General features: G+C 34.8%; 3 protein-coding genes across 3 annotated transcripts; 2 read left to right on the top strand and 1 right to left on the bottom strand.

The window, feature by feature from the left end:
- The first annotated feature begins 2,439 nt into the window (after positions 1 to 2,439).
- SCAMP5 (SCAMP family protein) lies at positions 2,440 to 9,803 on the top strand. The gene is made up of 12 exons (XM_008239908.2): positions 2,440 to 2,637; positions 4,133 to 4,246; positions 4,326 to 4,388; positions 4,620 to 4,653; positions 4,756 to 4,878; positions 6,408 to 6,470; positions 6,575 to 6,668; positions 6,933 to 6,978; positions 7,058 to 7,125; positions 7,727 to 7,775; positions 8,864 to 8,929; positions 9,543 to 9,803. The coding sequence occupies exons 1-12, from the start codon at positions 2,569 to 2,571 to the stop codon at positions 9,573 to 9,575; spliced, it is 822 nt and encodes a 273-aa protein (XP_008238130.1). The 5' UTR covers positions 2,440 to 2,568; the 3' UTR covers positions 9,576 to 9,803.
- Positions 9,804 to 11,788: 1,985 nt separating this feature from the next.
- PRK (phosphoribulokinase) lies at positions 11,789 to 15,419 on the top strand. Its single transcript, XM_008239907.3, has 5 exons — positions 11,789 to 12,630; positions 13,903 to 13,987; positions 14,078 to 14,162; positions 14,265 to 14,509; positions 14,891 to 15,419. The coding sequence occupies exons 1-5, from the start codon at positions 12,056 to 12,058 to the stop codon at positions 15,140 to 15,142; spliced, it is 1,242 nt and encodes a 413-aa protein (XP_008238129.1). The 5' UTR covers positions 11,789 to 12,055; the 3' UTR covers positions 15,143 to 15,419.
- A 766-nt stretch (positions 15,420 to 16,185) lies between these two features.
- Positions 16,186 to 22,201, bottom strand: LOC103336805 (plastidal glycolate/glycerate translocator 1, chloroplastic). Its single transcript, XM_089041706.1, has 8 exons — positions 21,700 to 22,201; positions 21,278 to 21,593; positions 20,442 to 20,703; positions 20,153 to 20,268; positions 18,006 to 18,115; positions 17,251 to 17,428; positions 16,842 to 16,971; positions 16,186 to 16,514 (listed from the first exon to the last, which is right to left on the bottom strand). Exons 1-8 carry the CDS (start codon positions 22,006 to 22,008, stop codon positions 16,364 to 16,366), a joined length of 1,572 nt encoding a protein of 523 aa, XP_088897832.1. The 5' UTR covers positions 22,009 to 22,201; the 3' UTR covers positions 16,186 to 16,363.
- Between the last annotated feature and the right edge of the window lie 1,823 nt (positions 22,202 to 24,024).

The following is a 24,024-nucleotide window of genomic DNA, read 5'->3' as shown; positions in this document are numbered from 1 at the left end:
TATCACTTTCATACCTATGTTAGTTTGACCATCATGTTCTCATTTAAATAATGATGTAGCGATTTGTGTTGCTACGTAGACTCACCCATATGTTTCCATATGAACTAAATAATGTAAATATGTTTAATTAATTAATTAGAATAATAATTTTTTTTAAGTGTGCTATGTTCCCACTCTTTTCTTAGCCTTCACTCTCCTGTGTGTGCTCACTCTTTCTCTCTTCTTCCTTTCCAATCTTCTTTCTTCTCCTTCTCCATCATCCTCGATTTACCAAAATGCCCTTCACTCTCCCCAAAATTCCATCCATGTCTTCGTAGCAGGCTTCCCAGATCCCTCAACTACACCTCTGGGGCAAATCGAGATTTTGAGCCGATTCTGGCTTGGTAGCGATACGGACCACGAAATCCGAAGACCCATTTGCCCAAAAGCCTTGAACTTCTGCCATATCCTAATAATGCATTGATCAAACAGTACATTGTCGAGTACTATATTTAGGGGGACCTGATGAGCCATAGGGAGTAGAGAACTAGGTTGCTTGCTTAGAAGGTTTTCAGTCTTGTCGAAGGCGACATAGTTTTCATGTTGCTTTTTGCGACTTTGAACGCAGAATTGTAGCTGACTACGGCTTAAGGAGCCTTGAGGAACAAGGCTAGGAATGATGACTATGGGAGGCATAGGCAAGTAGTTGACTTTGTGAAGAACACCAAGATTGGATCAACTTCAATTTCTTTCTGGCGTCGAGCCACATTACTTGGATTGGTAAGTTCACTTGGGTGTATACAATCAATTTTGCTGCCACATAACATGTAATTTCTCATGGGACACATTCATGGGCTCACCATTTTGACATGTGGTCACGGATTGTCTTCAAAGTTGAAACAAACGAGAACTATTATGAGTAACAATATAGGTTTTCTGGGCAACATCCTAGACATCACTAGCTAGCAGTATGACCCTTGAAGTTAGAAGATATCTTAATGAAGATGGAAGATGCAATCTGTGTTTTTGAACTTGCAATATGGAATCTATGTTTTTGCACTTGCAATGTGTTTTGGAACTTATAAATCGTATTTTGCAAGATATGTTTTATGTTGTCTTGGAACTTCATGTACACACTTTGTTTTGGAAATTAATGGTTTGTACACATGTTTAGTTTGTTTTGGAACTTAATTTGTGTTCTTAATGGATAAGTGTAATCTTTGTTTTGCCTATTTTGGTTCAGCAAATGCTAGCAGAGAAGTTACACCAATTTACACCACTTCATAACATCATCAACACTGAATTACAAGGCTGAGAAGTTATATGACAAACTTCACTAAACAAACCTTCTAAAACACATTTCGTTATTCAAACATGCTTCATCACAACAAACATAAACAAGAAAAACAACACAACTACACATATTTTTCTTTATTTTTCTCGATTTTTTGCATTTTCCTTTTCCAATCTATCTATCTTTCTAAGCAACCCAAGTATCACCATATTTGAATGTTCACAAATTTTAGGAGCAAACCACTCCCAAAAAACAAATCCTTTCTACCATCTTCCCTGCATTGATCCACACAAGATTTATCATTTCTTGCTGTCAAACAACCAAGCATGAAGCATCTTATTTTAGGACTCCTTCCTACCTTCGACTTCGGACAGACTAAATCTCCTTCCTGGGTTAGAATTAGTCCGTGAAGTTTGAATCCTCCTTCCTGGGTTAGAATTAGTCCATGAAGTTTGAATCCTTGCCAACTTTCCATAATGACACTGATGCCTTCCTTTTCCAATCTCCATCTATTCTTCGAACTAGCACACCTTCAATATCAACCAATTAAACATGCGTAACTTCAATAGCAGAAGACCCAAATTTGCTCCCCTCGTCGTCAATTGATGCCAACCTTCAATTCCTAGGGCATTGAATTAGCGACATAGGGCAAAATTAGGGAAATATGGTCAACTTTTGCGGATATATAACCAAAGTGCTTGAAATGTTGTTGCTGACAAATATACCCACGTTTTTCTACCATGTGGCTACCGCATAAGCAAAGATAACAATTTATGTGAGGAAATGACGAAAAAGGGGAACGTAGGACACAAAAACAAGGCATAGGGGGCATATCAATAACTAAGTCTTAATTTTATCTTCTATCTTCTTCTTTTGTTTTCAAATTTTGAAATTTTTTTGGTTAAAATATTCATAAAAGAAAATCATGATGGTATAAATGAAAATTAACTTAAGAAAAATTAAACACAAAAAAATCTTAAGAGTTGAATCATTCTTAAGGGAAAAAACTGTTTGAGTTTGGGTAATACATGAATAGTTGTATTTTATAGGGCGAAAATTTTAGTTTTGGAGATGGCAGCAAAAGTAAAATTCAAAATCTTAGGGGTGGATACTGAAAACCGAACTTCATTCCAATTGTTATCCCGCGTAGGCGTTGCAAATAAGCCAGTATTGCGGATAATAAAGTGGGAGTGTAGTGTGACACATTACACAACAGAGAGATTGCCACACCCGCTTTCTCTCTCTCTCTCTCTATCTCTCTCTCTAAATTTTCTGCAAAATTTGGGGATCTAACGATGAATCGGCACCACGACCCCAACCCATTTGACGAAGAAGTGGTCGAGGTCGAGGTCAATCCCTTTTCGGTAATTACAGCCAACACCTTTTCTCTTTCTCCATTTTAAACTGTTTTCTTCTTCTTCTTCTTCTTCCTGTTTAGATCTGCCCTCTATTTCAGTTGTAATTTGAATTCCTGGATGTTGGGTTTTTTTCGGATCTGGATCTGAACCCTAGGTTTTCAATATTCCGACACTAAAGCGAATGTTTTTATTTTTTATAAAAAATTTGGAAACAATTATATGTAACCTATAAAATTGAGTTGAGAATTTGAAATAACATGTGGATTTGCAGTCTTAATCTCTCAATGACAGTAGAAACAGAGCCAATGCTCGCTATGCAAGAGTCATTAGCTTAGAGTAAATTTAATATGTTGAAAATCAACTTAGAAAAAGAAGACATTTTTTCGAGTTAAAATGCTTAAGAAATCTTAAATGAGTTAGGTTTTTACTTCTGTTAATTTGAATAAACATTGAAAATTTAATCAGAAGTTGAAAAGTTATACCTCATTCACTTCAAAGTCAGCTTTGCGGAAAAAAAGAAGAAGGTGAATTTGGGATACATTTCTCAACATATTCATTAAAATTAAAAATTATACAATGTCCTGGTCAATTTGGAAGAGAGGTATAATGTACAGCTTAGCGATTGATGTTTGGTTTTGAAGCTTTCTAACACTTTCAGGCAGTAAGTTAATTAATTTTCAGTTAAAGAGTATTTTTTATTTTATGCTCTTGTTTTTTTCTTTTCTTTGAAAATTGTCGATCACTGAGTCCCCTTCCCCCTTTTACGAAATGTTGTCCTTTTACATTGTTCTGGACTTCTCATTCTACTGTTTTAGTCTATTTAATCTTTTGCATTTTTCCCATAATGTATTTATTTAATAACCTAGTTATGATTTTTATTATTGACCGCCAATCTCCCCACCTTAATATCAACATGTTAGTCTTCAAGAATCATGGATTTGTACATATTCTGAGAGTTTAAAGAGCGTTTCTCATTAATGTGTATAGAGTTCAAGCTATCTAGATTTTTTATATATGTAATTCGATTTTAAACCTCTGCTAAACATTATGAAACCATGATGGTTGACCATTTCAGTGATGCAACATGATGTATTAATGGTGAATTGGAGTTGTTTAACTTGCTTCCAAAAGGTTAATTGGAATGGTGAGGGTTGCTAATGCAATGCTTTGTGCTTCACTCGCATCTTTATGAAGTCTCAGTTCTTTGTGCATTTGCATTTTAGAAGTTATAAATCCTATTCCATGTCTTTGTGCATAAGCTATTTGATTGTCAGGCTGCTTTTAGATGCAAATAAGTGAAGTTAAAGTCATGTTGCCACTACATGTGCGTGGTGCAATTTGAATTTTCTAGGATACCATACAAAATCACTTTCGGATTTTAAGCCATATGGCTTCATGGTTAAGGCATGCTTATCAAGACTAGTAAAAAGCTTAGTTGATATGTATTTTTCTTTTCCCTATAGTAATGTTCTAAATGTGCCATAATTTGAGAACTTTGCAGAATGGTGCTGGTGCTCCCAAGTCAAAGTCACGTGTTCCACCATTGGCATCTGAACCTCTGGGTTTTGGGCAGAAGCATGATGCAACAGTCGATATACCATTGGATACAATGAATGTAATGTAGTTTCTTTTTCCTATACTATTTTCTCTACTTATTTAGCTTGGTTACGTATTGTTCAGTATGATATCTACAGGATTCTAAGCAAAAGGCAAAAGAGCTTGCAACTTGGGAAGCAGATCTCAAGAGGAGAGAAAAGGTTAATTGTATAAATTTTATGAGTGATTACTTATCTATAGGTCTGCCTTTATTGTAAATCTTTTAAACTGGAGTTTATTGCATTATGAATCTATAAATTGCTCACATATCTGAAATGTTTCCTGTAATAATATCTCATTTGTGCTATTCCTTAGTATCTCTCAAGTGTGCTGCTTAATGTGTTCCTATATTTTGTTTTTAATAGTGTTTGTATTTACATTTAACTTTACAGGATATTAAACGGAGAGAAGATTCTGTTGCAAAAGGTAAGCACTATGAATATGCAGCCTAAACTATTAGTAATTTGGTTTTTGTTGGCTTTTCTTAAATTATGACTAATTACTTTTTCCTTCTACTTTGTGAATCAGCTGGTGTCCCCGCTGATGATAGAAATTGGCCTCCATTTTTTCCAATTATTCACCATGATATAGCTAATGAAATACCAGTACATGCTCAAAGGCTACAATATCTGGCTTTTGCAAGTTGGCTAGGTAATGGAAGTTTATTATTCAAATGTGTTGCTATGCAGTTTTACTTGTGTTATTTCCAAGTGTTAAGGTTGCCTTCTTTCGGTGTGCCCATATGGTTGCTGTTCATAACCAGCCTTTTGGGTTCTTTGAATGGATAAGCTTTGCTATTTCCATTTTTATCTCAATAACACGTTTTTTATTCAGAAAAATGGAAACTGATTGATCAAATGGATGTAGCATTAAATTTTTTCTACATGTCTTTTCTGCCATCAGTTTCTACGTGTCGTGCCGAGAAATACATATCCTTCTGATCCAAAGAGCACACTTTTTTTTTGTGTTGGAAGACTGATTATCACATTTTATTTGATCAAAATAAAGGAAAATCTCAAGAATAATTTATTTGTTGGAAATTTTTTGACCTAATTATATAATTCTGATCTAAAGTTAAATTGTAAATAGAAAATGCAAATTATATTTGCAACTCTTTTCTTCAAATAATTATATTTTAATAGAGTCAAAAAACGATATATGAAGAGACAGCTCCAAATTTGTTAACTGAATGAATTATTTAAGTTATTATTAATAAAGAAGGTTATTAATGTATATTCTTACTTTTTAGAAGGATATTTTTTTTGTTTTCATTGGAATTATATATAACAAAAGTATATTAGAATTATTTTCAGTAGAGATGATGAAAAGTTATTTAAAAAATCAGTGGAGATTAACTTAGGACATTATGAATGTGGAAAACTATTTCAGATAGTCTGGTAAAATTTAGGACTTGTCTTGTTGAGAGGGAAATGGGCCATTTTGTACCAGGACACGCCCTCATTTTTGGTTATGCTAGCATGTTTTCATTGTTAAGGACCTCATAGTTAGGGGTGGGCGTCAATCCGGCCGAGCCGATGATACTGGCTAATCCAAACCGTAATTACCAGTTTGGTTAAGTTTTGACCAAGAAAAAGTCAAACGGTTTAAAAACCCAAACGGACCATATATGGTTTGGTTTTGACCTTTTGTAAACCGACCTATACCAAACCAAACCATTTAAGTGTGTATTCATTTATTTATATTTTATTTTACATGTGTAATACTCTAATTAGGCAATAACTATATATGGATATTTGAATTAAGATTAGTTATGAAATTTAAAGTTTTATGGCATGTTGAGCTTTAGGATGGTTTCGTACTCTAGAAAATGATTTAAGTATGGAGCAAGTTGTGAATTTGTGGGGTTGTAATTGGGTTAACAATGTTGAAAAAATGCAAAAGAAAAGAGAATTGGGCTTAGGCCCAAACCGTCTTAAATTGGTTTGGTTTCCTTCATGAATTTTGTCAAAGCCGAACCGAACCAAACCATTATATTGTAATTGGTTTGGCCATGGTTTTGAGGTGAAACCGATCCAATCCGGACCATCCCACCCTACTCAAAGTAATGTTATATAGCAATATATTATGCCTTGTTTTTTGTTTTTGAAATTTATTTTGGTAATGCATGCAAATAGCAGGATGATATGCCCGTCTAATACTTAATAATATTGTTTTTGCAGGCATAGTTCTTTGCCTATCTTTTAACGCAATTGCTATTATTGTTTGTTGGATTAGAGGCGGAGGTAAGCTTTACAGAGTGATGTTTCATTATTTGTAGATTATATGTAGGATTAGCTCTTTGTCTATGATGCTAATTAGAGCTTCTGATGATGTTCATAAACTGCAGGTGTTAAAATATTTTTGCTTGCAACGATCTATGCTCTACTTGGATGCCCTCTTTCATATGTTCTGTGGTACAGGCCTCTCTATCGTGCAATGAGGTAAATATTTAAAGAGGGATTCGTTTCTAGTTTCTAGATAAATATAGGATTTGTAGTTCATCTGGAGCTCACAGAGAAGCTGCTTGTAGCATAGAACTTTTGGCAGTACATAGAAATATTTGTCGGAAATATCATGGATCATAGGCATAGCTAAGACAAGCTAATAACCAGATATAAAAGAATAAGCATTTGCATGTCTCACAAAATTATCTGTGTCTTCACTGCTTGTATTGATTGTTGAGGGGTATTTTTTCCAATTTGCAGGACAGATAGTGCCTTTAAGTTTGGTTGGTTTTTCCTGTTCTACATGGTATGTACTGATACTGTATCCTTTTGAATACTCACTGCTTAGCTTATTGATCTGATTTGTAATCAATTTCATGAGGCAGCTCCATATTGGGTTTTGCATTTTTGCGGCAATAGCTCCTCCAATTGTCTTTAATGGGAGATCATTGACGTAAGTTCTTCCCTTTAATTTTTTGTTTGTTTCTTTGTTTCTTTGTTTCTTGAGTATAAGTTTCTATAGTAAGATGGTTGGCAAATGAAAATTTAGCATGGAACTTACCACCAAGTCAAAGTACATTTTGACAAGCCATCCATAAAAGGAAATTTTTTGGCTCATTAGCTGCTGCATTAAACACATGTTTAGCAATTGGAAGTGTAAAACTAATAACTTATGCATAGGTACATTTGCTAATGTATACTTCCTTTCAAATTTCATTTCCTGTTGTTGTAATGTTGATTGATTTGAAGTAAGGGAAGAAAGTAACTTCTGCAGTTTGTCATTTGAAATTTGTTTGTAACCATTTTCATATTTAACTAAATATATATTTTTGAATTTTTACCTTGGTGGAATGGCAAACCTGGAGAGAAGTTACAACAGTTCAATTTCTGGTGGATTTTAAGTTATTAACAAGTTTCTTTTTCTTACTAAATTACATAGAGTTGTTTCATTGAATATAATTCTTTTCATGCTGTTTAACTGAACCAGTATATTTTCTTCCTTTATATTGATGCTGTTTCCTACTTTTTTGGTTTTTATTTCACAAAAAATACAGGGGCATTCTTCCGGCAATTGATGTCTTCTCAGACCATGTGGTGGTAGGGGTAAGTTTGTAAACATGCCTGTATCTGTCTTTCATCAGCTTCAAAAGTGTGTGCTTGTGAATTTGTATAATGCCTGCTAGAGGCTGAGTTGCCCTGAGAAGTGTGTGTGTGTTTTCTCCTGTTATTTTTTGTTCATTTGATTTTATAACTCTCTGCAGAGTATTAATAAATAACAGATTTTATGATGAATTATGTTCTTAGAAGAATGTTGTTGGAAATATAGTGTTTCTTTTATTTTCATGCCCATCATCCTTGTGTGTTTAGTTTTTATTACAACTTCTAAAGTTTAAGGAACAGAGTAGACAATATTAGTTAAAAGCTTGTTACATAATACATACGTAGAGCTGTTTATAATACATTCAAGATACGAAACAGCAAACTTTTATGAAGAATTTGGACTACATTTAATCAGGAAAAAAAAGAAGAAGAACAAGCATGATCTAAATAATGAAGTAGGTCAAGAAGTAGGTCGAGAAAGAAATACAAAGATGCCTGCTGGTTTTTTGTGGAAGTCAAAACTTAAACCTGCTTTCGTATCTTTGGCATGTCTTCACTTTTGACTCCAAATTAATGTGTCTTCTTCCCCAAAATACTCTTAACAAATGAAACAGTAACTGCCTTCTCTGATGATCTAAACTTGGAGAAAAGATAAAAACAAGCGTGATACGTACAATGAACTTTAACTCACTTCAAAAAGATTCCATTTTCAAATTTCTCAATGCTATGCAAAGAATTCAGAATATCAGATTGTTGTAAAACCTTTGTTTGCTTAGCATAGCTGGATAGTCATAAATTTGTGCTGTGCATTGACAAGGTACTGTAACAAGTTTGGTAAAAGAATATGTGTGCTTTTAATGTGGGACACATCCCTTGTGCGTCTTACTTACGTGTAGAAAGACTCTTAAGAGTTAAGACAGAACAGTGAAGGTATATTTGTTTGTCCAGAAAAAGGAAAAAAGGTATATTAGTTGGTAAGGATATATTCATCATGAATTGGATTTCTGATTACCAAATTGCTTGAATGTTTGGGTTATAATATTATAAGATTACTAATATTATTTTGCTTTCTTTTTATTTTCTTTGTGCAGATATTCTACTTAACTGGGTTTGCCTTGTTTTGCTTAGAAACCCTTCTAAGCTTTTGGGTACTTCAGGTGAGATACAGAGTTTGCCTTGTTTTCAATATGCACTTTCAAATTTTAGTCTTTAGATGTATAGGAAATGCTTTTGGTGGCTCACAAAGAGATGCACTAAAGTAATCTGTAGATTTGGAAACTACTCTTAGTTTATGGAGCTGTAGACCACAGTGATTGTTCCTTGAAAGTGGTTTGGCCCTGATATTTTGCCTCCACCAAATTTAGTCTGTAGTTGGAAACTTGGAATCAGGCAATTATTTTAAGCTAAATTGATACTTATTATTTCCCTTGATCTCTGCCACAACAAAATGGTTGCTGAGATCACCTGAGGGTAATAATGAGTGAAAAGCAAATAACTTTCCTGTATTAAACTGATACTTGCAAGTTATAATTTATATGATTTGGATGAGATATAGTAAATGGAAATAGATTATTTATTAATTATCTAGTTAACACAAGAAACACAATTTATCATTCACTTTCACCGTATCGCCTTTTCAAAGATTGGAATTTCTTTATTATGAATGATTTTTAATTTTATTTTGGGGCCTAGTTAGAATGAAGTCATTGTTTACATGGTATTTATCCTTGGTATATATCTGATTGTCTTTTTCCTCTTTGGTTTGTGCAGAAAGTATACATGTATTTCAGGGGGAACAAGTGAGATTTGATCCTGGGGTTGTGTCCAATTGGTATTCAGAGTTACGTTGTTCTTTTCGAGTGATTTTAGTATATTCTTCTGCGGCCTATTATTATGTAGCATTTCGTTGCGATAATTGCATTGCATGAGCAAGTAGAAGAATGATTTGTAAGATAAATATATATGACAGAGAATGTATTGGTCTACCCTAAACTCTAAAAGTCTGTCTATTGCCCCCTTTTCCTCATCAAACTACCTAGTCTTATAATTGCTTTGATTGTTATATATTCATGTTCATCCTACTACCTGTGCAAAAGCCACTGCGAACATTATGAAAAATATATATGCCAGAAACAAAAGCTCTTGGGGATCGGCAACTACAGGCTCGTTTGGGACGGCTTCAACGGAAGCATTCATGCTGCTAAATGCTTTTATTAGAAGCGTTATCAAAAATCTGGTGCTTCCAGTTGATGAAGACAATGTCGAGTTTGATTTACCTCAATCATAACTTTGGGCTCCAAAAACTGAGGCTAGCTCCCTTTCGTTTCGTTGGAGCTTTCTGAATGAAAGGGATCTGCAAAATCCCATCTACACCCAAAATAACAACAAAAAAACAAACAAAAAAACCTGCAAATGTGTTAGAGCCAGGGATTGTTTGATGAATAAGAACTTCTTGGACATGTAGCAGGAGTAGATTATTTTCTGTTCCAAAACCTTAAATCATGGTAACTAGTGATGTCACCTAAATAAATATTAAATTGGGAAACTGGTTAAATGACCAGGCCCAACAAACAAACAAGTCTTCATAAACTATATTTATAAAAAAACAAAAAAATAAATAAAAAAGAGAAAGAACTGTAGAAAGTTTATGAATGGAAGGACTTTGTATAATTAATGTATTTATTTTGGTTAATTTTCACACAATATTCCAATTCTTTACAAGGAATGCACACCTTATAAGAAATAGAAGTGTAGTATGCTTGGTCAATTCATACGACACCAACATTATTTGAATATATATATATATATATATATATATATATGCTTTCTGGCTTCAAATAACCTAGTGAGTTTATTAGTATATGATATTCATGCGAAAACAGTGTTATTTGAATGAGAATGTTAATTTCTTTTTGCTAACTAATATTGTATATTATATTGTCGTATTATCCATTGAATTATTTCTTAGGTTTATTTTTAATTTGAATGCATGATCCGAGTTGTTAGTTGGATACCAAAGGAAGTCAAATTGTATAGCAAGACATCATATTATTTAGACTGTTAGTTTAACAATATCCCTCCTGCACTGAGTAGTTAGTAAGTTAATACAGAACTAACCAAATATTTTGACCCGCACCACATTCTATCTCATGATTCGAATAATATACTTGTCATCATCGAAAGATCATTCTAATAAAAATTCACGCAAATCGAAAAGCGTTTAATTTTATAGTTGTGATCAAATAAATAAATGAATACAAAATTATCACGACAAAAATCAAGCGGCTAAATGTTCTTTGATTTAAATGAAATTTTGCACGAATGATCCTTGAATGATGAAACTTATTAGCCGGTTAACGCTTAAACCCGATTGATTAATCTAACTAACAACATTCATTATGCTTAATCGTATCATATATGAGTATACGATCTTGATTGATGGTAAAACACACTAGAGTGACGTCGCTCATTGTAACTCGTCATGCTTCATTGTACACGTCATGACTATTTTCTAAAATATATATATACACGTTCACTTTCTTAAGAATGTCATGTGTGTGTCGCTGCTGACTCACGGCAGCAGGTTTTACCAAACTGTGAAAACTTTATGATAAAATATTAATAATAGAAACAAGGCACAGTCCAAAGATTAAAGTGTATGGCCACATACTCTATCTCTCTCTCTCTCTCTCTCTCTTCCATATCTCTTCCATCCCTCACCCTTCACCCCTAATCTTCAACCAGCCACCACTGCCATGCCGCGTGGCACATCAAATATCCAAACTAAAGCAAATGACCACCAAGCCTTCTTCTTCTCTCCATGACTCAGGTTATCACAATTCAATTCACATAATGCCATCACCTCATCATCAAAAACTTCATCTTTTCTAAAAAAAATTTAAAAAAGTTTATTTATTTATTTTATTTTTATTTTTTGCAAGTGGAAAAACAAAGCTGTGAAATGACAATTATACCCATCGCCCACTGGTTTAAGCCCATCCTACAACCTTAGAATTAGCTCCAAGGTTGTCCGAAACCAGGGGTACTCAGAGAAACCCACAAACCAGAAGACGCGTCAGCAAGCGGCCTTAGCATATCACCAAGACAACACAACCCCCTGTCAGCAGCAACCTCTTATTTATGTTCCAAACTTTTCAATTTTCTTTGCAACCCAAAAACCAAAAAAAAAAAAAAAAAAGATTCAAAACCCATAAAACTTATGTGTCTTCTTCACAAAGCCAAGCCATAACAGAAGAGAGAGAGAGAGAGTATAGTGCTCCAAAATGGCAATTTGTGCAGTTTACACAACCCAACTGAACCCAACATGTTCGTTTTCCACACCAGCATCAAAAACCCAAACCCAGCTGGGATTTGGATTTGGGTTCTGCCAGAAGCAGCAGGTGGTGTTTTACAAGAGAAGTCAAAGTAGTAGCAGGAGAGCAAGTGTGAGTTTGATAACATGCTCCGCCGGTGGCCAAGAGACGGTGGTGATTGGTCTAGCAGCAGACTCAGGGTGTGGGAAGAGCACATTCATGAGGAGGCTGACGAGCGTGTTCGGAGGAGCCGCGGAGCCACCCAAGGGAGGCAACCCGGACTCGAACACGCTCATCAGCGACACTACGACAGTCATATGCTTGGATGATTACCACTCTCTGGATAGGACAGGGAGGAAGGAGAAGGGGGTGACTGCTCTTGACCCAAGAGCCAACAACTTTGATCTCATGTATGAGCAGGTCAAGGCAATCAAGGAAGGGAAAGCTGTTGATAAGCCCATTTACAACCATGTCTCTGGTCTCTTGGACCCTCCTGAGCTCATCAAGCCCCCCAAGATTCTTGTCATTGAAGGCTTGCACCCAATGTAAGTATATTTATTTATGGAAAAATCTTGGATCCTTAAATTGAGAAGGAGCTTGAAACAAATGATTATGGACACTTGTCCAATTCCTCCAACATTTTTTTTCTCAATGTCACTTTGTTATATATTCCCCATTCATTAATTTTCTCTTTTACTAATAATAATATATATATTTTGGGTACAAATTATAATGCAATCCACTTTTTTTTATTACTTATTCATGAAATCCTGAAATGTTGTTCTATATTTTTGCTTTTTTTTTTTAAAAAAAAAAAGACATTTAGAGAAGGATGATTTCAGACAATTTTTTTTTTTATGTTGAGGAAAAAAAAAATCTTCATATATATATATATATATATATATATCAAAGTATTAATTTATACTATTGAATAAGATTATTATCGTCAAGGTGTGGTCCAAATTCTCAGTATTTGTTCAGGGCCCATCCTTGTGGCAAATTAAAATATTACTATATACACGTGTGTAAATAGGTAATGATAATATAAATATGTATATATATATATATTTATAATCTAAAAAAGACAGGAGGAAATGAGAATGCTTTTGAAGAATCCTTTTATAAAAAATAAAAAAAAACTCTCTTGTAACGAGAATATCATTGTTTTGCTATCTCCGATTAATAATGCAATGACATATGAAAAAATTATCTCTTGTATCATTACGACCGGGAATTTATTCACTAACCTCAATAAAAAACAACACAAAACAAAACAAAAAGAAGATTGATAGAGTCATGAAGGCTGGTAAAGGTGGATGGTTTTCAAGGGTTCTTTGTTGGTGGAGCTTAGTTTCTATTTAAATATTAAAAAAGCTGATGCTGATCAAATTGTGTCAAACCTGAGGCAATAAGTCTAGGTTCAAAACCAAGGCGAAAGCCACTAATAAATAAAAATAAAAGCATTCGAAGAAAAACAAAAACAATGTTTCTTTTTTTACAAGTGGAGGATTATTAGTTGACAACTGGCCTTCATTTATATATATTTTACTATTGCCTTTGATTGTTCAATGATTAATTAATGCCACCAAAGCAAACACCTACATTCTAATTAATTCCAAGCTACTGGCCGTCACTTTCAAATCTTTAAAAATACAAATCTGAGGTAAGGGGCTTGTATTTCAAGCCGAACAGTTATACTTACATCCGAGTTCATGTGTTCGAATTTCCCTTCATCACTATTGTGTTCGAATTTCCCTTCCTCAATAGTGATGGTTAAATTTACTTTACATTAAATTTGAAATTAATTGGCTATGCAGGTATGATCAGCGAGTTAGGGACCTGTTGGACTTCAGCATCTACTTGGACATCAGCAATGAGGTCAAGTTTGCATGGAAAATTCAGGTGATTAACCTTAACCCTATTTAATTATAAATTTAATTTCATGTGTTCAGTTGGAGTGATGCAATTAAATTAACCATTGGATTTGAACAGAGGGACATGGCAGAGCGCGGTCACAGTCTTGAGAGCATCAAAGCCAGTATTGAAGCCCGGAAGCCTGATTTCGATGCTTATATTGGTACACCAACTTAGTTAAACTTTGATTTTATTTAATTAAATAAGTGAGAAAAATTAATTAATCCTAATTTATTTAATTTGTTAATTTTTGGTTGAATTGCAGATCCACAAAAGCAGTATGCTGATGCAGTGATTGAAGTGTTGCCAACCCAATTGATTCCAGGGGATAATGAGGGGAAGGTATTGAGAGTGAGGTTGATCATGAAAGAAGGTGTGAAATTTTTCAACCCAGTCTACTTGTTTGATGAGGGCTCCACCATCTCCTGGATTCCATGTGGAAGGAAGCTCACCTGCTCTTACCCTGGAATCAAGTTCACCTATGGCCCTGACACTTACTTTGGCAACGAGGTACTAATTTTATTTCCAGTTTGTTTACTTATCAGAATGGGTATTGGAATTATTCGAATTCTTGCTTTCCTGAGTTTACTGACACATGGAATTTGAACTATTCCAATTCTCGACTTCCCATGCGTTTATTAACATATAAGAAATCAAAAAATTTGTGAGTTCTACGTTAAAATCCGGAATCGGATCAACTAAGAGGGAGTAGTTGATCTAACTTCAACTCCTTAATTCCTGAGTTCCTAACTTCCCTTATTCTTAGTAAGTAATTATTATTGGTAACAATTTTTCTTCATAATGCTAGGATCACCAAATTTCTTTAGTGTCTCAGTATCTATATTAGTATCCTACTTTTTAATGTTTTGCTTGTTATGGTCATATTATTAGGTGTCTGTGTTGGAGATGGATGGGCAATTTGACAGATTAGATGAGCTGATTTATGTAGAAAGCCATCTGAGCAACATCTCCACCAAATTCTATGGAGAAGTCACCCAACAAATGTTGAAGCTTTCGGACTTCCCCGGCAGCAACAACGGCACTGGTCTCTTCCAAACCATAGTCGGATTAAAGATCCGAGACCTCTTTGAGCAGCTCATTGCAAGCAAGGCCAAAACTCCAGTAGAAGCAACTAAAGCTTAAATTAAAACTATGCCTTATCTTTATATCTACTGTCTACGTACTTTTAAGGCAACGCAGGCCACTCTAGAAAAGCTTGTCTTCTTTCAGTTTTCCATTTTTCCACTCTCTCTCTCTCTCTCTCTCTCTCTCTCGTGTTTCTGTTAGTGTTAGGCTATTCCTAGCAAGAACAATGACACTTTGTAATATCTTCATGTTGTAATTCTATGGAACATTTGTATTATAGTGAAACAAATTTTAAAAAAGAAGAGAAGAATACAAAATTCAGTTATGAGGTTCACATCCATTGATCACTTCCCAATGCTGCATTGCATTCCATTTCATCACTGATATAAGCAACCACATTTATGATGGTCCCCTTTGTCCTTTACTGTATTTGCTTCTTTTTCTGTTTCCTGTTCTAGTTCATTTATAGGGACTGACCTTAGCGTGACACTTTGCTTCTATCTTCGACTATTGAGGCTTCTACCTCATCAAATTAACATCTCATGCTAATTCAGAATCAAAGATTAGACCCTTGTGAAAAGAAAGCACCTTCACGTACCAACTAGCTCACGGTCTATGGGAACCACTCCCACATCATGGGGTGTATATCCATTTCCTTTTATCTCTCACCTCATATGAGGATAGAGATAGATAGAAAATGGATAGACACCCGGGATATGTAAGTTTTTCTTCTTGATCAGTAATATTTATCTTGTCAATGTTGGGAAGGGGTCTCAAGCTGAAATCTCCTTCCATGTTAAGGAAATTTTTTTAAAAAATCTAGCTTAATATACATTGTTTAATCAGGCCTGAATCTTGGCAGTCAAGTTATATAGGGAGAAATGGAAACACAAAACGGCCCCAAAATGTTCTCCACTTAGACATCTGTTTGAAACCTGCTAAACTCGTTCATGTTAATTTCTTCAATTCCTCAAGACATCAAATTGAAGGTTGTTCGGTGCAAGCTTATACGTGCGTGAGGAGGCTTTAATGCATGCTGTGTTAGCTTAACATACATTTTTAGGTCGCCTTCCTATAAAATGCACAGTACTCCATGTAAATTGCCAGAGTCTTTTCCCCTATAAATTTTGTTCTTTGTAGTTCAGAATAAAATGAACGTTTAGAATATACATACTAAGGGCAGAATTTCTTGTGTATATGTATACGGATACAGTTAACAAAAACACACTGATTTTGAAGCAGTATCTAATTGCGAGAGCAACTAAGCAGCTGATAATTTCATCCAACTACAGCAAGCAAGCTTTGCCTGACTGCTGGAATTGAACAAAGCAAAGAGCCAAATATACCATTCAGAGCATAAGCAATGGCACAAAATGGGAGAGCCTCGGGTTCCTTGGCTGACAATGCTGCTGTTCCCAATCCATGAGCACTGAAGCAACAAAACAAAAACAAAACACACAGTTCATTGAATCATAGTTTTCAAAACTGATTGTGATGAGTAATGCTCTGAATCTTGTAAATAGCACCTATATTCGAGTATAAATAACAATAAATCATAGGATTAAAAAGGTTTTGTGGCACAAAGGTAAAATTTTCATTATTTAATATATCTAAGTAAGAACTTTCAACCACAAAATTTTCCTGCAATAATTCAGATGCTTTAACGAATTCCTTTTAATTGTTTAAAGTTTGGTCCACTATACTTTCTCATTTATAATTGACCGTTTCATGCAGAGGGTTCAGCCGAGATGCATACCTAGATGCAGTAGCTATCCCTCGAGCTATAGGATCACGGAATTTTAGTTTATCAAGTGTTGCTTGCACAAAATTAGCTCCAACCAGACCAGTTACTACAACCACAGCGGCTGTGAGGGATGGATTGGTACCTACAAAAAGTACAAAATAAATATTATAGAGATGTACGTGCATAAGTGTATTTCAAGGATACAAGATAAAGATGTACTGCATGCAATAATTTGTTCCTAATTATTACTTAGTTGTAGCATGTTGAAAGAAAGAAAAGAGAAGGGAGTAGATTGAGGAAAATGAGACAGGAATAGTCTTCAATTCATTATTCTAATATTTTATAAACTCATGCCAAACTTAGCACATGTTTATCAGGTGAGAAATTTGCTTGTCTACAACTCCAAAGTATGAACTAGTACCTTCAAACAAAGACACAATGCTGAGTGCTAGTGCCACAGTTATACATCGTGGTAGAATTGAGACAGTCAAACCAGGTTCCAACCCAACAAGACGTCCAACAAGAGCAGTTGAATACAACGAGAATATGGTTGACAGGATGACGGATGTGAAAATCTCAGCTGCGTGCCTCTTGACTAGCTGAAAATTTGTAGTTCAGCAATAATCTTCATCAAATGGTTGTAATATGTATTAAAAAAATGTGACAGCTAAGTTGGTTTTAACATCAAATAGAATTTTGGGGGAAAATTATGACACCCATTGGGTGAATGCACAGAGTTGAATCAGGTTTAAACTGTAATGAAGTATGTAGGCATAAAAGGTAAACCAAAATTCTTTGATTTGAACAACCATATTTCTTAAAATAAATAAATAAAGCTGTTCTAAGGCCTTGTGCAATCAGTTCTCAACTTTTTGCTATATTCCCTATGATATATTTCAGAATACCAAGTAAAGAAAGAAGATTATCGTGAAATGTTGTAATTAAATATGATGAAAGAACTATCCTAGTTAAAGCATTGAAGAGTGATAATCTCCCAGTTATATTTACTCCACAGGTTGGAACGCAATGTTCTTCAGAAGAAATATATTTCCAACGGATAGTCCATAAAATTCAGTCCACCTACTCAATTATGCTTTTCAACTCACCATGGAATAAAAAATAAAAAACTAAAGATGACACAAAATGGGAAACCTGGGCTCTTCAAATGTTATTTACCTTCCTCTGTTTGAACATTGAGAAGGCAAATGAGAGGATAACAGACCCCAAGAATCCCATCAGAACATCACCAGCTCCAGGATTAGATGAAACCTTTGTAAGGTAAGATCCTGTGCATATCATTAAGAATGACGATCTACATACTAAAAGCACTACTGGTCCATTTGGATGGAAAGATTTAAAATCAGGGATTTGTATTGGAAATTGCTTAGTTGGACTAACGACATATTCATTCCTATATAAGAAAATCCACATATAAAACTGAGAAATCCGAAATATTATGTTCTTATTTAAGGGCGGAGAGAGTTGCAAACAGAATTTCAGTTAAGGCAATGCAGAGAGGCTCTTTCTTATCATTAACTTGCCAATTTTAAAATGAAGAACCTAAGAAACTAAGACAAAACCAGAAGAGTATCCTGGACCATCATATATTCTCACACTTGCAATGCTAACCTTTTTCTCCTTGTAAGGGCCTTGAAAAAATTAATTCTGATGCTATTGATGTATTATGCATCCTAATAGATTAGCTCTGTTGTCCTACGACATCTTAAGTTTTTCTATAAGTCGTTGAAGCCTCAAAATTGTGTGAAGTGAAATTCCTTAGTATATTATAATCCAAGTATATATTCTTCAACCCTGCCATTTATTTCTAAATCTTGTAGCCATTTGCTTTGTAATGGTGAAGAATTTAGAGTCCCAAGTAATACCTTTCAGGATGGTCGATACACAGTTTCTATCTGTTATTAAGGCAATACGAAACTAGATATAGGCTCTCCTTGGATCAACGAAATTACAGACTAGTTGTAAGAAAATCAGATAAACTGATGCAGGGCAGGTGGTGTGTGCCTCTATGGAGCATTGGGATGAAAAGAAATATTGATTGACATCAATGGCACTTAAGGGCTGGCTTCAGTAACTTTAAGAGTGGCAATAAATCCACATGCATGTTAGGGATTAAATGCGCGTCTTTCTGTTTTCTTTTCTAGGTTTATCTGATTTTCAGTCTTTTAAAAGTTTCTGCAGGTTTATTTTGTAAAACTTTTATTAATCATCTTTTAAGCCTATAAATAATACTTCTTGCTGGAAGTAGAGGATAATTTATCTGGTTCAGAGATGGTTGGCTTTCATTTTCTAGTTGCCCGCAATTGTAGGGTGGTAGTAGAAATAGGTTGGTAGGCGATGATTTCTAAGAACCCAAACACAGAGATAGTCAAAAGAAAAATCTTGAGAAGCAAGACTAGAGGAAAATTTTGAGATTGAATGATGAAAAACTAACAGTATATCTAACATGAGGTGACAATGAAGAGTGATATGAGAATTTATACATGTATTTTTCTTTTATTCTTAACAAAGGCGGATGAAGAGAGAGAATGGGAGGTGGTTACCAAAAACAAAAAATTGTTTTGACCTGAATTTTATAAGAGTTATCTTCATTTTATAATTTTTGTTTCAAGAATCATAGAGATAAATTGGAGTTTTTGGTCCAAATATCCTCATTACAAACTAGCTTAGCATTGTTACTTTCTACCATAAATTTTGAAAACCTAATAAACATGCAGACTTCTACTAACGTACCAGGGTGGCAGAAACTCCTGACTTTCATATTACTTAGGCAAACACTCAAAATTTATAATCCTGATTCCTGACATTTGAATTATCTAAGTTTCTGTCCTACAAGTTTGTTTAGTACCTGTCCTTGTTTTTTGTACACGAGTCAAATGTTTATATCAAAACTATCTTCGTTTTAAGAATATAATTATATTCATGAACATGATACAGAGCATAAAATGCTTCCCTCAAGACCCATTTTCAGTAATTCTTTAACGTGATCTAATAACAGGATGTACATTAAGTCCTCTTGATGGTACGTCAGGTCATTTTGTAGTTATATAAGATTTATGGAGGAAAAAATAAAAAAGAAAGAAAACATAAATTAATAGACTGGTGAAAGAGACCACATCCAAAAAGAAAATGAATAAAGAAAATAGAGATGATGGAAAAGCTAACTTTGAATCTATGAGGTATTTGTCATTGGGTGATTGTTGCAAGTTGTTAAAAGTCTGCCTTTTGTTTTAATCTTATTGCTCAGTAATCAAGGGGGGCATAGTGTACTAGCCAGAACCAAGAATGTGGTTTCAGAAGTGTACCAAGAACAGAGTCAAGCCCAGACTTAGAGAAGTATCCAAAAGCCAATGCTGCCAAATCTGCAGATAGTGCACAACAAACAATCGGGTGGAAAACCTTCTTCACATCTGATGGCAATCTGAAAATTAGAAGTCAACAAATGAGTGAGACCTTTAAAAGGGAAAAAATATAGCTGGAGAATTTAAGTAACTTGTATTAAAATGAAAACCTTTATTTGGTCTACATATTTGTTTAGTTTTCATAATAATATTCTTGTGAAGACAGAACTAAATTGAGGAAAATAAGTTTTACCCAGAACCAACTATATAGCCCAACACAGTTGATGCAAGTAGGAATGGAAGGCATGTTCGAGCACTTGTCCCCAGGGCTGTTGGATATAATAATGCAGAAACAAATGACATCAGGAGGATCCCACTCCAAGACCACACTTCAACCGCAGAAAATGGAGAGGGTTTTCCCATAGGCTCAGCATCTGTCATTTCTGTCTTTACCATTCTTCTAATAGCTATTGCTGTATATCCTGCAACAGCAAGTGAAGCCAGCCAGCCTCCAACTGCAGAAAATCACTTATATGTATAAGAAACAGACTCAAGAAGGAAGAAGGAAGATGAGAGATAGAAGTATAGAGCAATTGAACTGACCAAGATGATTTTGGTCTCTGTATTACAGCCGTATATATCATGTACAGGAGGTAGACTTTCTCAAGTCTATTTACGGAAAATAAGCAATACAAGGTAAGTAGCATTAATCTTATATATGTCAGAATTATGCACATGTACACCAGAAGGGAGAGCGAGAGAGGTAACTGCTCCTACTACATAATTATTTGCTCAGAGAAAGTTATGGTTGTCATCCGAAGACACCACTCTCTAATTCTTAAAGTATTCAAGAAAGACAGTTTCTAGATTGTGAAAAATGAATAAGAACTTTAAGATTTTCCCCAAAACAACAAAGATAACAGTTTAAGCGGTTTTTTTTTTTTTTTGCATGCTTCATTAGGATGGTATAGGCCAAAAAAGTTAAGTCATTCCCATTGATAACCAAAAGAAACAATCACCGTAGGGAAATTTAAATACTCTATAGCTTCACCAGAGAAAGTTATGTTAGAGTAGCAAAAACTTGCGTACCTATAATATAGCAGATCTTGATGCCGGAAGCAGCGGGAATACTTTTCACAGAAAGTGGCAAAACAACCAAAGAAGGAACATAGAACAATGGCAGCCATCTCTGGATGAACAGTAGTGCCGGCTCAAAGAAGTTCATCAAGCTTGTTGCCACAGCAGGAACAGTGGAATCAAGAATAATTAGAATGGAGAATATACAAAACATCCCAAAAAGCGCACTGGGGAACTTAATGGAAGCCGCCACAAATGCTTGCTTCAAAAAATTGTCGATTGCTAGAAAAATACCAACTGAAACAATCAGATGCAAAATCCCAAGCACCTGCAGTGCATCAAACTAAGCTAAGAACTTTTGACAAAAAATCATTGAAATAACACAACATACATAAACCCAAGAAATTTAAATGTCCAAACATTCATATACTCACACTTTGAGACACAGTGGAACCGCCGGCACTCTCTGCACCAGTTGATTTCACTAAAAAATGTCTACTAGAGGAGCTTTCCTCAGAACCAATTTGCAAGAACCTGGAATTCAGCACCCCAGGAACTGTTTTTTGGGCATTAGCCTGCGTATGTTTTAACCTGGCGCCATCGAAAGCAACAGGTGAAGTTTTGGGATGGCTTCTCTGAATGTTTGAAAGTGAAGGCAGGCAACTTGGAAAATAGAATAATGAATTGTGGTGGTTCAGAAGAGAGGTGGGTGTATTGTTGGGTACGGATGAGAAGGTAGACATCGAAAGAGAGTAAGGGAGTGAGTGAGAGGAAGGTGAAAGCTGCTGCTGCTAGTGTGTTGATGCAGCAGGAAAACCATTGAAATTGTGCGGACCGGAGCCCAGCTAACGTTTTAACGGGAGGATAATGAGGTTTTTCTCCCCACCCACCCAATCATATTTTGTCCCGAGACCACAAGAAGCAACTTTTCCCGGGACGTTCAAAAGCAATTTTTCCGTGGGTTTTAAAATTTTCTTTACCTAAAATGATATCTGAGTAAAAAAAAAGTGTTCCTATTTCTTTTTGGTTGAAAAAAGTGCTGCTATTTGAACCCCATATTTGTGTAATCTAAGGGACAAGAGGTATTTCTGTTTCAATCCCAAATTATTTGGTTACTCCTGACAATTTGAAGGCTTATTGATAGGATTTTTAGTACATGTGCAAACAGAGTTAAAATAACATAAAATACTTGCAAGAATACAAGGTTATTGTAGTATAGATGCTCATGCAAGGTCATTTTCCACAAGGACTATTTAGCAATTTATGTGAAAACAATTTCCAATTTACTACCTAAAATTAAAAGTAGAGAAAGATGAATATGAACTTGTGTGATACTAAAAATAAATTTGACACATAAACAAATATGAATGAAGGAAAGAGGTTTAAAATACCAATTTATAAAAGCGCTAGGGTTTCACCGTCACCTAGCAATCCTATGAATTTCTACCAATTACTTATGATTTGCACATGCCACTTTGAAGGTTAGGCTTTCCTAATTTATATTCTACTTGGAACCTCCAACATAGAACATATATCTAACATGCAACCCGTCTGGACGTTCGGATCAAATCTGAACATGAAAGACTCATTAAGTTCTGTGAAAACCCTTTGAAAAATCATGCAACCCTTAAGATGTGGTGTTCATCTTAAGTGAACTTACAATTATTAATCACAAGAAGCTTGCATCAATTTCAGGGAACCTTCCGACCAAAATTGCATCCAATTACTTTTCTAAAGATCCTAATGGTGATCAGACATTAAGACAATTAGATAGTTTAAAACAATGATTAACAATTCAAAGTAGGCATGCACTCAATCATAAGCAATTAAATAAAAATCACATATTCATGCTAAGGTTCAAGGCTTCACCTTAGCAAGAGAAGATTAGTTACGCATATTCATAATTGAAATCCAAGAAAATATCATTAAGAATGAAAACACTTGAAAGTCGCGAAAATCCAAAACCCTAGCAATTCTCCAAAAGCCAAAAAGAAGTTAAAAAAGGAGGCATCCCAAATTTCTGTGAAAAGGAGCTTAAATATCTCCTAAAACCTAGCTGCCCAATCCCCACAAGAAAACTAAAGTTAAAATAAAATAAGACCAGGAAATAAAGTCCAAATTGGATTAGGAGAATCTGCCCACAATCTGCCCAGCCACGTTTTGGTCTCAAATCTCCTCCAAATCTGGCCCAAGATAGCTCGTTTTAAAGATAAAAATATTCCAACACTACTCCAGAAGGCCATGAACCCATCCGAGGTCATCTTGGGCTCCAAAAACGCAATAAAAGCCCAAAACGTCACTATTCCAACACCGAGCACTGCTCCTTTATTTTATCACCAGAAAATAATCGCTTGGTAGAAAAGTCTGAAATTTCGATACGATCAAGCCAAGTGACTCACGAACGTCCTCCAACTAGAATTACTCCGAAATTTGTCCATTTGATTATGTTTTGCTCCAGAGGAAGTCGAAAGTCCTATATTGGAAATATAATTCAAAGTATCAAAATTCTTCCAAAATATTAACCAAAATATACTAAGAATGAGGTTAAATATATAATATAAAATCGACTCATCACTTATTTACATTTTTCTTGGCGAGCTAAATAAAGACATTCGAAGGAAAAAAAACAACTTGGAAACGATGTTATGCTTTATTTGATAAACCATCAAATTTTGTTTCACCACAAAGAACCAAATACAAGAAATAAAGCACAAAAGGGGTCCTCGCAAAGCAAATAATCACAAATTATACAAGACAAT

The sequence above is a fragment of the Prunus mume genome, linkage group LG7, assembly GCF_029339155.1.
Source record: "Prunus mume cultivar Tortuosa linkage group LG7, ASM2933915v1, whole genome shotgun sequence".
In the NCBI taxonomy this organism is placed as follows: domain Eukaryota; kingdom Viridiplantae; phylum Streptophyta; class Magnoliopsida; order Rosales; family Rosaceae; genus Prunus; species Prunus mume.
The sequence above is the reverse complement of the archived record's forward strand: the minus strand, read 5'-3'. Positions and strand labels throughout refer to the sequence as shown.

Bases quoted from the DNA above. Each gene is read 5' to 3' on its own strand.
- PRK (XM_008239907.3), top strand. From the start codon at position 12,056: ATGGCAATTTGTGCAGTTTACACAACCCAACTGAACCCAACATGTTCG. The intron at 13,988-14,077 runs GTGATTAACCTT...GGATTTGAACAG, and splicing joins AGTTTGCATGGAAAATTCAG to AGGGACATGGCAGAGCGCGG. The intron at 14,510-14,890 runs GTACTAATTTTA...TCATATTATTAG, and splicing joins ACACTTACTTTGGCAACGAG to GTGTCTGTGTTGGAGATGGA.
- SCAMP5 (XM_008239908.2), top strand. From the start codon at position 2,569: ATGAATCGGCACCACGACCCCAACCCATTTGACGAAGAAGTGGTCGAG. The intron at 7,126-7,726 runs GTAAGTTCTTCC...CAAAAAATACAG, and splicing joins TTTAATGGGAGATCATTGAC to GGGCATTCTTCCGGCAATTG. The intron at 7,776-8,863 runs GTAAGTTTGTAA...TTCTTTGTGCAG, and splicing joins CAGACCATGTGGTGGTAGGG to ATATTCTACTTAACTGGGTT.
- LOC103336805 (XM_089041706.1), bottom strand. From the start codon at position 22,008: ATGTCTACCTTCTCATCCGTACCCAACAATACACCCACCTCTCTTCTG. The intron at 21,594-21,699 runs GTGAGTATATGA...GATGCACTGCAG, and splicing joins GTTCCACTGTGTCTCAAAGT to GTGCTTGGGATTTTGCATCT. The intron at 20,704-21,277 runs GTACGCAAGTTT...GATTTTCTGCAG, and splicing joins CAAGATCTGCTATATTATAG to TTGGAGGCTGGCTGGCTTCA.